Consider the following 14619-nt stretch of genomic DNA (forward strand, 5'->3'; position numbering starts at 1 on the left):
CCGAGCCATTGATTTCCGATACGTATCTTTAATTCTCTCAATTCCGCGAGGTTGAATTGCGCGAATAGAAATTCGCCGTGGAACCGGCCTTTTTTTCGAAGCCCTTGGCACGCGTTTCATCGGCGATCTCTTTTCTTGTACCTCGCGACAAATATTCCGTGAAGTCTCTCGATTTTTCGTTTTCTCGGGGACCTTCCTCGCGAGGGTGAATATGAGCCGTTTATTTTGAAAGTGGCATAAGTCACTTCACCGTAATGAAAAGTGGTGATTTTTTAATGTATATACGAAATTATTTATACCGAGAAAAATATCAGTATCCTGAGACAACGAATACAAGTAAATCTTCTCGAAAGTTAGCATCCATATTTTTATAAACGTGTTAAAACGCGAACCCTTAAATATATCGACTTAAAGTGACTTATGTCACTTTCAAAATAAACGGCTCATATAAAGTAAATTCTCCCAAATTGTCCATCAGTTCGTAAACAAAAATGGACAATTTGGGAAGGGGAGATTATACGATTGTTCGAGCCTTGCAGCTCACTTTTATGGTCATTGTTGACAATTCGTAACTATAAAAACGGACCGCAAGACTCGCGTAATCGTATCTCCTTTTCCTAAATTGTCCATTATTTTTGTTCACAAGCTGAGAGGGACAATTTCGGAGAATTTACTGTAAATTCACAACGAACAATCGTGCACTGTCTTTTAGCTTTTCAGTGAAGAGGCCATCATTCGAGAGTTCTTCGCGAAACCACTATGCCAACGATTACTTATCGGCGCCTCGTTCGAACGGTAAAAAGTTGATTTCCTAAGGTTCTAATGGATCGGGATCCAGCCTATATTGCGGGACGTGTCGCCGGAGTTCTTCCGTGCTTCTCTTTCTCTCTCTCTCTCACTCTCTCTCTCGGCCTCTTCGCCTTTCTGTTTCTCCGTCTCTCTGTCTCCCAGAGCTTCTCCGTCTCCCTGCTCTCGTCTCGCGTTACCGGAGGTATTTAATTAGAAGAGACCGCGACCTATTCTCTCGCGTGGATGCATCCGCACGGTGTCGTTTAATTCACCTTGTCGGACAAGGTCAGCTTCCTTTGTCGTCGGCTGTACCCCTTTCCGTACCCCTTTCCGTACCCTTTCCCGTATTAGTCTTCACGGCGCATGGAACCGCTGTCGTTTTTCTGTGGAACAGGGACAAGGGTCCCGCAGGTCGATCTTCCTTTGGTCTTTTTTTTATCGGCACTGCGTGAATCTGGACGATGACCGGAACGTTGACAGGGTGAACGCGCTCGAAAATACTAAGCTTTGCCAAACAGACGCGGCAGTTGACCGCTTATCATTGACCGTTGATCTCTCATTCTCGGATTGCGAGACATTTTTGGGACACCCTGTATATCCAGTGTATTTATCTACAGGCTGTCCCAAAAATGTCTCGCAATCCGAAAGTAGGGGATTCCTGAGGTAATTTGAAGCAACTTTTTCCTTAGCGAAAATGCGATCCGCGGCTTCGTTTACGAGTTATTAACGAAAAACAGTGACCAATCAGAGGCGAGATCATTTGACGCGAGACGGCGGAGCCAATGAACGGAACTGGGCTCCGTGCACTCGTTGGCTGGGCCGCCTCGCGCCAGTCGACCTCGCCTCTCATTGGTCACCGTTTTTCGTTAATAACTCGTTAATGGTGCCTCGGAGAACATTTTTGTAAAGGAAAAAGTTGCTTCGAATGGCCCGAGAAACCCGCCACTTTCGGATTGCGAGACATTTTTGGGACACCCTGTATATACAGTATCAGACTATGTACAGTACACATCAGACTCTGCCGTCCAGAGAAATAGCCTCGCGCAGAATTCAGCGGTACCTAAAAGGTTAAGGAGAGCTTCAAGGTGATTGTACCAGACTTTTTGTCAACCCCTTTTTCCAGAGTTATCAAGATTATGTCAAATTATATGTTACGATGTTCGCCGAGTTCGTCTCAGCATCCCTTAAAAAATGGGTACAAAATAGTTGTAGGTCAACCTTCGGTAAAAGGGGTCGACCAAAAATTTGATACAATCATCTTAAAAGCCTTCTTAACATGTCGGCGTCAACAAGGCGTGTCAGCACCCTGGGGCTGACAGTGGACTTTCCATTTGGGCGATTTCAGTCCTCTTGGACCGACAGTGTACTTTTTTGGGCGATGTCACTACCCAGGGACTGACAGCGAATCTGTCGTTTGGTTGGCATCGGCGCATAGGACCGGAAGTGTCAAGATTAAAAAAATAATGCCGGCCAGCTGCCTCAACGGAAAATCCAGCAAAATCGGCTCCGCGCTTAACGTGTTGGAGCATGGTATTTTAGCTGAAAAAGAATTTCCAATCGAATCACTAGCAGCAGAATCAATCGAACCGATCACGTTTAAACCTGGTCCACCCTGTATACCTGTTCGTGGATTCGGGACCCGACCGAACGACCGGATCTCTTCAGGATCCATCCCGTCGAGCAAACGAACCGACTCTGTCAAGGTCGAGGGAGGTTTTACCACCCCTCCGCCGTCCGCGATGACCAGTTTTCTCGAATTCTGGTTCGCATGCGATCACGAGACCTCGCGGACTGGTGAAACGAGTCGGGAACCAGTGGAAAAGCCGCGACACGTCGCGATAGATCGCGATAGATCGCGGCGCATCGCGACAATCGTGTATCGCGATTGCCGGTGCGGCACCGTTCGATTCCTATCTCGATCGATCTCTAGGTGTCGAGGTCTTCTTCGCGAGAACATTCGCGGGTGTTCGGATCGTTCCGCGACTGCCGATGCTATTTACATCGATATTTCCGAGGATGCTTCTTCTTTCTCGTACGCTTCTTTCGAAACGGGAAACCGGTATAAATGCGATTGCGTGCGTCTTTCGACGTCTCGATCGAGGCAGCTGCAACGCTCACGATTTTCTCTTTTTTTATAACTGATTCATTTATAATATCTATTTGATCACAATACAACGAAAGACAGTTCCTGCGTTACAGTAATATGACAGTATGTCGCATAAGATTTTCTTTTGTATTTCATACGTTCCTGTGAGACTGCTATATTATTATTATTAGTATTATTATTTTTATTATTATGATTTTTATTACTCTCTCTTTCTCTCACTGTAACAAAAGGTTCATTCCGTTGATAAATAAAGTTATTTATTATTATATCAGAAAGAAGCAACGAAAAAGGAAAAAAAGATACAATATAAGATAAAGTAGGCGATCAATAGTACTGCGGATTTGATAGATTTGTGATATAAATGATCGAGTGGAATTTAAAACGGTGAAAATATTATAAGAATTTAAAGACATCTACCTATTATTCTGAATTCATTGAAATTATTTAAAAAAGCAATTGTAGAACGTCATTTTTATTTTGCACAAAGATCCGCCGTCTAGTGATCAAGATATTTAAATAATGTGAAAACGGGCTCGCGTCGCGTTGGAACATCGTTTCGAAGGGTCACAGATCGCGCGGCCGCAAGCCTCGACACGCGCAGCGATCCAATCGTATTCGGTTTTCTCGCCGCGCAATATCCACGGTTGATCCGAATCCATGGTCGCGTCGAGTTCGAAACGTGAGTTGGTAAATAGGACCGAGGAAGACTTCGAATCAAGTCCGGACGAACAAATGCCGAGCCGCGATTCGCAGAAACAACCAGAAGTCGATCCGGTTCGACACGTTCTCCTCTCGGATCTGGACACGGGCGGAAAAGCAGTGCGAAAGACTTAAGCGATCGATGGACCCTTAATTTCGCCCCGTGTTTCGTTACAATGCACCACTCGCCGGTGCACAACATCGAACAGCGAAAGTGCACTTTGCCGCTGCAGATAGTCAACAGCACTTGCAACGTGTGCGCGGAGCGTTCCCGCTTCGGCTCGGATCTCGCGAATCTATCGACGTCGAGGCTTTTCTCTCAGCCCCCTCTCTCTCTCTTTCTATCTCGATCTCCGACTTTCTCTCTCTCTCTCTCTCTCTCTCTATCTCGATCTCCGACTCTCTCTCTCTCTCTCTATCTCTTTACATCTCGATCTCCGACTCTCTCTCTCTCTCTCTCTATCTATCTCGATCTCAGACTCTCTCTCTCTCTCTCTCTCTCTATCTCGATCTCAGACTCTCTCTCTCTCTCTCTCTCTCTATCTCGATCTCCGACTTTCTCTCTCTCTCTCTATCTCGATCTCCGACTTTCTCTCTCTCTCTCTATCTCGATCTCCGACTTTCTCTCTCTCTCTCTCTCTCTCTCTCGATCTCCGACTCTCTCTCTCTCTCTATCTCTCTTTCTATCTCGATCTCCGACTCTCTTTCTCTCTCTATCTCTCTGTTCCGCCTCCATCTCCGTTATAGGGGCTGTTTACCCTCTTCCTTTCGGAGCGGGTCTGAGCGAACCTGTGCGAACTCGAGAAATCGCGACACGGTGCACACGATGCATACCATTCATCCGCGCGTGTTTACACGCGCCTAAGCGCACAGGCACTCTTCCATTGATCACGGCGTAATTCCATGGAACTTATGCCCGTCGAGATTTATTCTTGCCGCGTCTGTGTCCGCGACGCTCGAAATTCGTGATTCGGAATTGAAAATTCGACGGGAACTCGCGCTCGGCGCTGGGCAAGCGAAACGAGGAACGAAATGTTGCCGAGGTAGGCCAAATTAAACGCGGACGGGAACGGAGAGCGCACGGCGTGTTTCCCACGTATACTGGTCCGCGAATACTCCCGAGAGCGTATACATAACTCGCGGACAGCACTTCCCCGCGCAACAACAATTGGAATAGTTGGTGCGGATATTAATCCGTCGGTTACGTAAGCGGGCAGCGTGCAGTTCGCCGTGCCGCAACCGTGTTAGCTTTTTTTTCCGTTGTCGCTCTCAGCGTCGTATTTTTAGTGAAGCGGAGGCACCGCTCGGAGAGGACTCGCGAGCTCTGGAACGTGAACGAAGCCAGGACCTTAGCGTTGCTCGTTAGAAGAGCCGAGGGTTGTGTATCGAAAATGGACGATCGATCGAGAAAATGTCCGGGACCGATCGACCAGGTTCCAGGATTTTCCAGGATGTTCTCGAGGAAACGCGGCGACCTGGGCGAACTATGCGTCGACCATAGGTCGAGGTGATCGAAGCGCTTCGGGGTCGAATCAGTTTGGCAGAATCGGGACTACAGGTGATACCGGTACGGGTGAACGTGGCTCGTGACTCGTGGTTCGAAGATAAAACGAATAAGACGAATCCTTGTTTACGAGGCGGCCCCGAGGCCGAGTGCGATTGAGATCAGAATACGAAGTACCGTGTTTCCGAGCAGATTTCTTGTTCGATGCACCGAAGCGGCCACGTTCAAGACACGGAAGCTTTTGCTTCGGCTTGCCTAGTTTCGCCTCTCCTCGCCGCGACTCGTCTCGTCTCGCCTCTCCCCGCCACGACTCGTCTCGTCTCGCCTCCTCTCGCCGCGACTCGACTCGCTCGGTCTCGCCTAACCTCACCTCTCCTCGCTAGGTCTCGCCGCGCCACGCTAGGACTCGCCCGAACTAGCAATACCTCTGTTTCGTTTACGAGCAACGCAGAGACCCGTTCGGAGCTTTATCGGCCAGACGCCCAGCAAATTGCAGGCCGCAACGAGAGAGCATCTCAATCTCGCCGGGGTCTGGATTTAACGAGAGTTTCGTTCCGGCAATTATTCGCTCGCGCGATAAATATGCGATGAACAGAAGTGACAAGGCGCGCGCGCGACGCCTTTCAAACTGACCGCACAACAGCGACGGGATTAGCTCCGATTGGTCGGATAATTACCGAGCCGTCTTCCGTCCGAAGATCGCTTTCAACATCGCGGCAGTTATTAGTTCGCTCGTTTATTTGTTCGCGCGTTTAACCCGCGCGGACCATCGACGATCCGGGAATTCGTTTAACCTCTTCGCCGCTGACGACGTGTACACGCGTCGTAAGGAAATGGCAGTTTTACATCATCTTACTACAAAAATACTTCTCCTACGATTTAGGTTAAAATGCTTGCGAAACATGTTCATAAATTTCGCATATTTTAGGGTAATTCCTAGAACAGCTTGCCGAAAGAAACTGCGCTCGATAGCGTGATCGATAAGAAACGCGTGCGAAATCGATCTTAAAAAAACAGATCGACGCTGCTAAGTGATTAACGATAACTCGGTTATAACCAGACTGCGGATCTTTATGCAAAATAAAAATTGTCGGCCGTGGCATACAACGTGTTAATAATTCTAATAAATGGAGAATAACGTAACAACATCCGAAAAATTATTCTAACGTTTTTTACAGTTTTGTATTCGACCTGTCCATTCTTACCATGAATGCAAGTCGATTTTGCCAAATCCAGCTATTTCGAGCGGCGTATCTTCGAACGCACCCGGTCGACGCATTCGATTGATATTGTTTTGAACTTCGCGCCGATCCGACGCGAAACCAGACCAGTTTCGGCCTACCGAGAACAACTGGATCGCTGTCGTTCCATCGAAAGCAAAGTTTCGGGCGCGATGCGAGAGGCGAGCGTGGTGCAGCGAAAATTCGCATTGAAAAATTCAACGACGAGGTGCTCCGGTTCTCTTCCGGTTCACGCGGTTCAATTATTGGGTTGGCAACTAAGTAATTGCCGATGTGTTCGATGAAATAAAAAATTTTTTTTTACTTACGGCAAATATTACAGTAACACTTGTTAAAAATCAGAATAAATGTCAAGGTTATATTGTTACTTTTATAAATCAATATAAATTACTAATATAAATTACTAATATAAATTCATATATACAGCTGTCTTTTGTGCTCCGTAAATCTAGCGTTAAAAATATTAACTCGACTCCAATATCTCCCCCAACGCCAAACTTGTAGGAATATCGTTCGTACCATCTAACAAGAAGACAGGCATCTTGCGCGTGTTGTATTAGAATCGATACTTTCATCCTCTGTAAATTGATATTTTCATAAAACTACAGCAAATTTTCCCCCCAATTGACGCTCAGATCGCGAACAAAACTGGCCATTTTTGGAACAGGACAGGACCGATTGTCAACACAACGATGAAAACGAGCCGCAAGGCTCGAATAAATCCTCTTCCCAAATAGGGGTGGTACCGATATTCTTGTATTGGGTTGGCAACTAAGTAATTGCCGATTTGTTCGATGAAATAAAAAATTTTTTTTACTTAGTTGCCGATCCAATATTTGTTCGAGCCATAAATAACTTCCGTTCCTTTATCAGACATTTATTTCGTTCTTTCATTTATTTATTTCTTCTGCTTTTTCGCGCTTCATTTATTCCCGAACCGTTATCTATTTAACGAAAGCAAAAACCTCTCGTTTGTTCCGGCGATTAATGGCGGGTAGATACGGCAACAACAATAGATTTTACGCGGTTGCGTCGAAAATTAATTACGAGCCGACCCTAATATATTCCATCGAAACGAGTACTGCCGAAAATCTATTGACCGAAAGTTTCTCATAAAAAACGCGGAGCGTGCGTGCAGAGAGCTCGCTTCCGAGGATGGTAATTCTGAAAATTGTTGAGGCAGAGATATTCTCTTCTCCACAAGCTCCTTGGAAACAGATCTCTTCCAAGTTCTTGGCGCGTTCGATGGCGTAAATTCAGCATTGCCCCGCAAGTAGCGGAACGCTCTGTTATACGGGACGATAAATAAGCCGCGGATGCTCGCGGGAATTTGCATAATCGTTCAGCATAAACAGCCTTCTCACGGTTAGCCGCGGTTTCTCGGTAGCCCCCCGCGACCACGTATTTTCATTCGATTTGCGTTCTCCGCTCGACGCGGTCGCTCGCCCCTGCGCCGGCTACAACAAACGCGCCCACATTTCGAGGAATCGGATGTAGGATGAAAGGATGGACGCGGACTCCAGAAATAGCAAACGCCAGCGCGACAGAGGGGCGCTAATTTTAACCGAGCGGAACGAAAAGAAATTAACGAGCCGAAAACGGTAACGGGACCGTTTCGTTACGTTTTCCGCTGGAATCAACGACCGACCGACCGAAGCTGCGCGGGTTCCCTTCGTTGCCTTTTTCGTTGTGTTCTCTGCGCGCCCTCGATCGCGATTCGCGGCCGAGCAAACCCGAGTCGTTCTCCTCTTTTATCCTCGACCAAGCCACCGGAAGTTTTCGCCAAGGGCTTCCCGCTTTCGTCGGCCCGAGTCGGCCCGAGCCGGCCCGAGTCGGCCCGAGCCGGCCCGAGTCGACCGGTATCCTGAACTGGTTCCGTTCACGGTTTCCTCTCGACGTGGGAGGGAACGCGGAACTAGCCTCGCGGCTCGGCTCAGGGATCGATAACAGAATCGCCTATCGCACGTCAGAACTCGGGAAGAAGTACAGGGTGTCGCAAAAGCACACTCTCCCGGTCGAAACGCACCGGTCGTTCCTAACCGCCGCGGGACGGGCAACGCGAATCGAAAGCTCCTCTACCGCCGTGCCGCGGGCCGAGGCTTTGTCTCTCGAGCATCGGCGAATCAATTTTTAACATTCCATCTAGTAGACACTTCGGGTATATCCAACCTCTCTTGTGGATCCCAGTTTATAGACACGTTCCATTATACCCAATGAACAGTGTGGGCAGTCTAGCTAACAAACGTTTGACGAAGGTTGACTCTCGTCTGGCAACGTGGCCGGCATGTTAAGTGAATCTAATTAACGCATTATGCGCGCGCGCGCGCGGCAGAGGTATTAATACCTTTTTAAAAAAATTTAATCTCTTTTTTCATTTTGTTATCAATTTTGTTCAATTTCCCTCTGTGAAATCTTACAAATCTTCGTTAGGTACTTGTTATCGAAATCTTATCGTCGGTTTTGCAAGTGTTAAATGTTTTTTTACGAAGCAGATTTCTTCGAAATTTTCCACCGTTAGTAAAGCTCGATCTGCTCGATCCGCAGATAGCGCGTTAAATTGCGAACGTCTATCTAGAATAGGTTCCATTTCTGCATGTACGGTAGCGGGCATATATTCAAGATCACTTGAAAAACGGTATAACTTTTTTAAAAATTGGACTAAATGACTAATACCTTTTTTTTCAATTTTGCTATTACTATAACGAAAATTTAAAAAAGGCATTTCGTAGGTCTCGGTAAGTTACATGCAGGCTGAAAATTTCATCGATATCGGTTAACCTTGGCAGGAGCTGTAAGAAATTAAAGAATGCAGAAATCTGCAGTTTTTAATACCTTTTGACGCTTGTGCCTTGCGGAGTGCAAAGGGTTAAATAAATAAACGACTAAACGGTAGCTTCCGTCTGTCGACATCCGGGCAACGAAGCTCCGAATTGCCTTCGAGACCCGTAGCTTTGGTACAGCTTGTAGGATTTGACGGAGTGCACGCCATCCCGAGCCGATTCGTGTCGAATCGGTGGCTTTTTGTGGCAAGCGTCGCTCTCGCGTGATCCATCACGGCCAGCGATAATAATTATTGCTCTACGTATATGTATTCGTACGCGACTCGAGACTCGAAAGAAGCCGTGGTTTCATCGTACATTTCTAAAAGTGAATTTACAATTTCGTAGATTCATTTCTCGTTCGCGATATCGATGCTTCGCGGCTCGTTAACAAGTTGTAATTAGCCCGCATTCGCATTTTCTTGTAAGAAAATTTGAATTGCTCGAATTGAAAAATGAATTTTGAGATAAAGTTTCGTCGAGCTATTTCTATGCAACGTAGCTTAAACGAAAACTGAAAGCCTACTTGAAACTGAAACTACTTTAAGACAGGGTGGATTAGTTTGAAATTGTATAACACGATTGCACACGGAACTACAGGGTATCCCAAGATTATTGTACAAGCGGGAAATGAGGGGTTTCTGAAGTCATTTGAAGTAACTTTTTCCTCGGCGAAAATGCAATCCGTGGCTTCGTTTACGAGTTATTAACGAAAAACCTTGACCAATAAGAGTCAAGTTCGGCTGACACGTGGCGGCCGAGCCAATGGGCGGTCCTGGTCTTCGTGTTGGCTGAGTTGCATCGCGCTAGCTGATCTCGCCTCTTATTGGTCAGTGTTTTTCGTTAATAACTCGTAAACGAAGCCGCGGATCGCATTCTCGCCGAGGGAAAAGTTACTTCGAATGACCCCGGGAACCCCTCATTTCCCAGTTATGCAATAATTTTCGAACACCCTGTATATTTTCTTACGAAGGAAACGCGAACGGACTTATATCGCGCGAGCCAATTGTATTTTGCTGTCGGTAGTTTAACGAGCGTCGAACGATCAGAAGAGCCAATCGGTTCTCGAAAGCAGAAATTGCGCGCGAGGCTGGCTCTATTCCCGAACGTCGCCGTGATAAACGCGGACTAATGACCGCGTTAAACTTTGATGGATCCGAGACATCGAGTCGATGTCTTGGTTTCGATCGAGTTCCAATCAGTCCCGGCCATTGTTAATTCACATATCCGTAGTCGAAACGGCGTCGACGCGACTCGTTTGCCGATTTACGACTCGGACCGACCCCGAGCCCGTCGTTCTTCGGCGTCGATTCGCTTCGTGTTCGACGCGGAGAGATGCCCGGCGCTCGAAAGTTCGTTACAGGACTGAAAGCGGCAGATGTTTACCAGACGGTCCCAGATCGGACAGCGCACGACAGCAGACTCCATTTACTCCGACCGATCTTATCGCATCGTCCCCGATCAATCCATTAACCGGCGACGACGGAGTTCGGCCGAGCCACTCTCGACTTCCTGTAAATTGCTCGCACAGGGAATACCGAATGGATTGAAACGACCGGCGAGAGCCGGACACGTCGAACGCCGGACGCGCGTTCATCCTGCGCTATTAATTGCTCGCGAACGCTACCCCAAAGTGGTTTCGTAGTCCCTGGACGGGGCTACACGGTATTTCCCTCGGAGCTAAGCGAACGCGAACAAATCCACGGCAAATCACGGTAAATCACGGCGAACGGTGCCAAGAAAAGAGACGGAGGACCATCCGTCTTTGTCTCTCTGTCTCTCGTTTTCCTCTTGGACGACAGCGTGTGGTAGCCGTTGGTAGCCATGGTAGCGTTAACCCACGGGGTTAACCTTTTAGGCCCGATGCGCCGCTATAGCGGCAATCGTGTCTCCTCCTCCCAAATGGTTCATTTTTGTGTACAAGCTCAGGGTCAATTAGGGAGAATTTAATAATAAAATATTTGTTTCTACGAACATTGACTTTTCTTTTTTGCGGCCCACCTAAAGTTAAGCATTGTTTATTTGGCCGAAGTTAGCTTTTGAGTTTGACACCCCTGCCGTAGACGTTGCCTATTTCGCAACGGGTGAGGCAAAGTGACGGGCAAAGGGGGCTGGTTGTCCGCGCGGAGGGTAATATTAACCGCCACACCTGTCACTGGCAATGTAACAAGAATGTCGAGAAGGAGGTTGAGAACCGAAGGAGGTTGAACCGAAGTATAGGTGTCGTCTGGTCGGGTCGGACAACGAACTATTCCCGATTCGTATCGAGACGAGCTAATGTTCGCGGCACCATGATCCGGAACCACGGCGGGCGAGGTAGCGATCGATATCGAAATAATTTTCGACGCTTTCGAAATATACTTTATCCTGCAGCAGTCGGGTCTAGGTTGTCCATCGAGAATCGATAGGGTATTTGGTAACTCGAATCGGTAATTGGAATCGGTATTTGCAACCGTAATTGTATCTTCTTTTTTTATTGTTTCTTTCACTTTCCTTTATTTCTTTTAATTTGCTACTCAGGGAAAAGTTACGTCAAATGACCTCCGGAACCCCTCATTTCTCGGATATATTTAAGGGTTTGCGTTTTAACACGTTTACAAATGTGGATGCTAACTTTCGAGATTTACTTGTATTTGTTATCTCAGGATACCGATATTTTTCTCGGTATAAATAATTTCGTATAAACATTAAAAAATCACCACTTTTCATTACGGTAAGGTGACTTCAGCCACTTTTAAAATAAATAGTTTAGAAAAATGACTGACATATGTTAATTTTGTCCGACGTATTTTATCGAAGTGACGTTTCGAAAGGACAGTGATTTACTAAAATTGTTGAATAAATTACATATATAATAATAATTTATACCATGAACATATTTAATATAAAGGTTTGATTTAAGTATTTTTTATTTTAATATTCATAAAATACAAAAATAATTGGTACATTTTGAAACATAAGTATAAGTAATTTATATGAAAATGCATCGGTTCAATTTAATTTTCGTCATCGATAGGAGCGATTAAGTCCTCGGAAATCGTGTTTTGTTTCAAATCTTTTAAATAACTGTGGTATATCGGGGGTATATAATTAAGCAAGTCCATCGTGTCTTTGTATTTTGCTGAAGAAACAGGACGAGATCCAGCGCACAATGGATTCATTTCTATTTGTGAATAACGCCTAGGTCTTCCTCTTTTCGGTGACAAATCCAAAATTAGAAATTCATGTTTTTCATCTAAAGTTAGTTTATAAAACATTTTATAGCCATCTGCTGGCGAGCCTGGAGGTAGCCGCCACACCACTATAATATAATTTACAAAACTGCGCTATTCTTTCGCACTTATAAAAATAAGTCCAGCGATCACAACTTTTTTAAAAATACTGAAAATAATTCGAAACAATACTTCACGTACACTTATCACACGCTTCTATTTCTTTCACACCAAGCCCCGCAATTAATTTCCCGAGTACAGCGACTTACGCCACTTTCAAAACAAACACGTTTGTTATACCGTTAATCAGCAAAACTTCTCTCGAACAAATCTCAATAGTTCTCAACTCATCGATCGCAAATTTTTTTAAAATAAAAAGATACCGTTCAATTGTAATCGGAGTGTCACCGTTAACTCGATCTTTTCGAAAAACCGACTTATGCCACTTTCAAAACAAACGTCTCCTACATTATATAATCGTTCGATTCGTTTGTTCCGCAGGAGCTTGGCGACCAGGAGAAGCAGCAGCGGTGACCGGGAAGTCGGCAACCGCGCCGAGGAGGAAAAGACAACAAAAAGGAGACCGGGGTGGAGGACACCGAAAAGAAAGGGACGAAACGATATCGTCTGCGGCAGAGAGCTTGGTTCGGTCGCTGCGATGAACAGAGGATCCGGATCGCGGTCGGGGCTGGTTAGGCGGCTCGCGTGACGATCGCCGGTTCTCCGACGAAATCGCTCCGTAAAGGACCCGTCCGGTCGAGCGTCGAGCCTCGGCCGGTTCGCGACGAAACGGTCGGTGTCCTCGCTTCGATTCGAGCCGAACCGGGACAGGACCAGAGATCAATCCTTAGGACGAGGACACGGGCACCAGGGAGGGAAGATAGTATGACGGTGATGCTGCTGCAACGTTCGGTCACCCCGCAGTCGACGCACAGCCAAAAGACAGCGAACAAGGACTGCAGAGCGAAACCGCCCCCCTTATTCCTATTGGACGACCGTCGAGAGTACCGATACTCCACGGATAACAACGCCGCGATCCCTATTATCGCTACGACCAATCGCAACAGCAACAACAACAGCACCACCACCAACAACAACAACAACAATACCATCATCGTGACCGAGGACATCGGCAACAACAACAACAACAACAACAACATTTACAACAACTTTGTGCTGGAGAGAGAAGCCAGAGAGGACAGAGAGGACAGAGGGTCGAGCTATATCCCGTTCGCCGCCGAGGACGCGGCGACGTCGGTGACGTCGGTGACGTCCCAAAGACGCGCCGACTGTGGCCAGGACGTCGCGATGCGATATTACCGGCTCTGGATCTACACCTGTAACTTGGTGCTGCTCGGTAGCGCGCTCGGCTTCGCCGTCGCGGCCACGGCAACACTTTTATTCACCGGCGACCCGCGCCGATACGTGGTCCCAGGGGTGCCGCGCGCGTTCGACCCGACCGCGCTCTACGCTTATCTCGCCCTGGCCACGCAGCTCGGCCTCGTGCAGCTGTTGGGCTGCATAGCCGCCAGAAGGCTCAACGCCAGGCTGCTCAACGCCTACTGGGTGCTGCTTTTGGCTCTCGTGTTCGGCGACGCGGTGATGGGCCTCGTCTGGGTCTTCCGGTTCGAGAGGATGCTCGCCGAGCTCAGGCCCAACCTCAGGCAACGGCTTCAGGTCGGTTTCCCCCCTCTCTGTCGTCCGATCGAAAACCGTATTCCGCGGATCGACGACGACGAGTACCGGGTCCAAATGCCGGCCGCCGATACTTTTGCTTCGGCTTCCAACGTTTTACGGAACGGTTCCGCTCGGTTACCGATGGAATCGATGCCGATACATGTTATCGATGATATTCGATCGATTCGATACCGAAGTACTCGATAGCTGCTATGCGCAGCGAAATTTTTGGTACTTGGTAGCATCGCTCCGAAAGTGTCGATATTCTGTGTGACTTCGTCAGAAAACGTTCCTGTGCAGGGTGATCCGTTTAATCGGGCTCGGTGGAATATTCGATATTGATATACGTTATCGATGATATTCGATCGATTCGATACCGAAGTACTCGATAGCTGATATCGATGTATGCAGCGAAATTTTCGGTACTTTGGTAGCATCGCTCCGAAAGCGTCGATATTTTGTATGATATTTTGTATAATTGGGTTCGGCGGAATATTTCGCGAGGGATTAAAACGATCGAAAACATGTTCTTGCGAAAGTTTTTTGGTACAGAGGGGGAAGTTAGATGGTA

The 14619-nt window shown here is 47.1% G+C and overlaps 2 protein-coding genes across 5 annotated transcripts in view; one reads left to right on the forward strand and one right to left on the reverse strand.

Annotated features, from left to right (window-relative positions):
* Window positions 1-14619, reverse strand: part of LOC117223333 (uncharacterized) — a 60735-nt gene that overhangs the window by 12387 nt on the left and 33729 nt on the right. The window lies entirely within an intron of this gene.
* Window positions 1-14619, forward strand: part of LOC117223336 (uncharacterized) — a 48696-nt gene that overhangs the window by 3577 nt on the left and 30500 nt on the right. For both annotated transcript variants that reach the window (XR_004490908.2, XM_033475569.2), the window contains exon 2: window positions 12873-14048. Coding sequence is in view for 1 of the 2 variants with exons in the window: in XM_033475569.2 (XP_033331460.2) it covers window positions 13257-14048 (792 nt within the window). In the remaining variant the exon portion in view is untranslated. The remainder of the gene's footprint in view (window positions 1-12872; window positions 14049-14619) is intronic.

The sequence above is a fragment of the Megalopta genalis genome, chromosome 10 (assembly GCF_051020955.1).
Source record: "Megalopta genalis isolate 19385.01 chromosome 10, iyMegGena1_principal, whole genome shotgun sequence".
Lineage (NCBI taxonomy): Eukaryota > Metazoa > Arthropoda > Insecta > Hymenoptera > Halictidae > Megalopta > Megalopta genalis.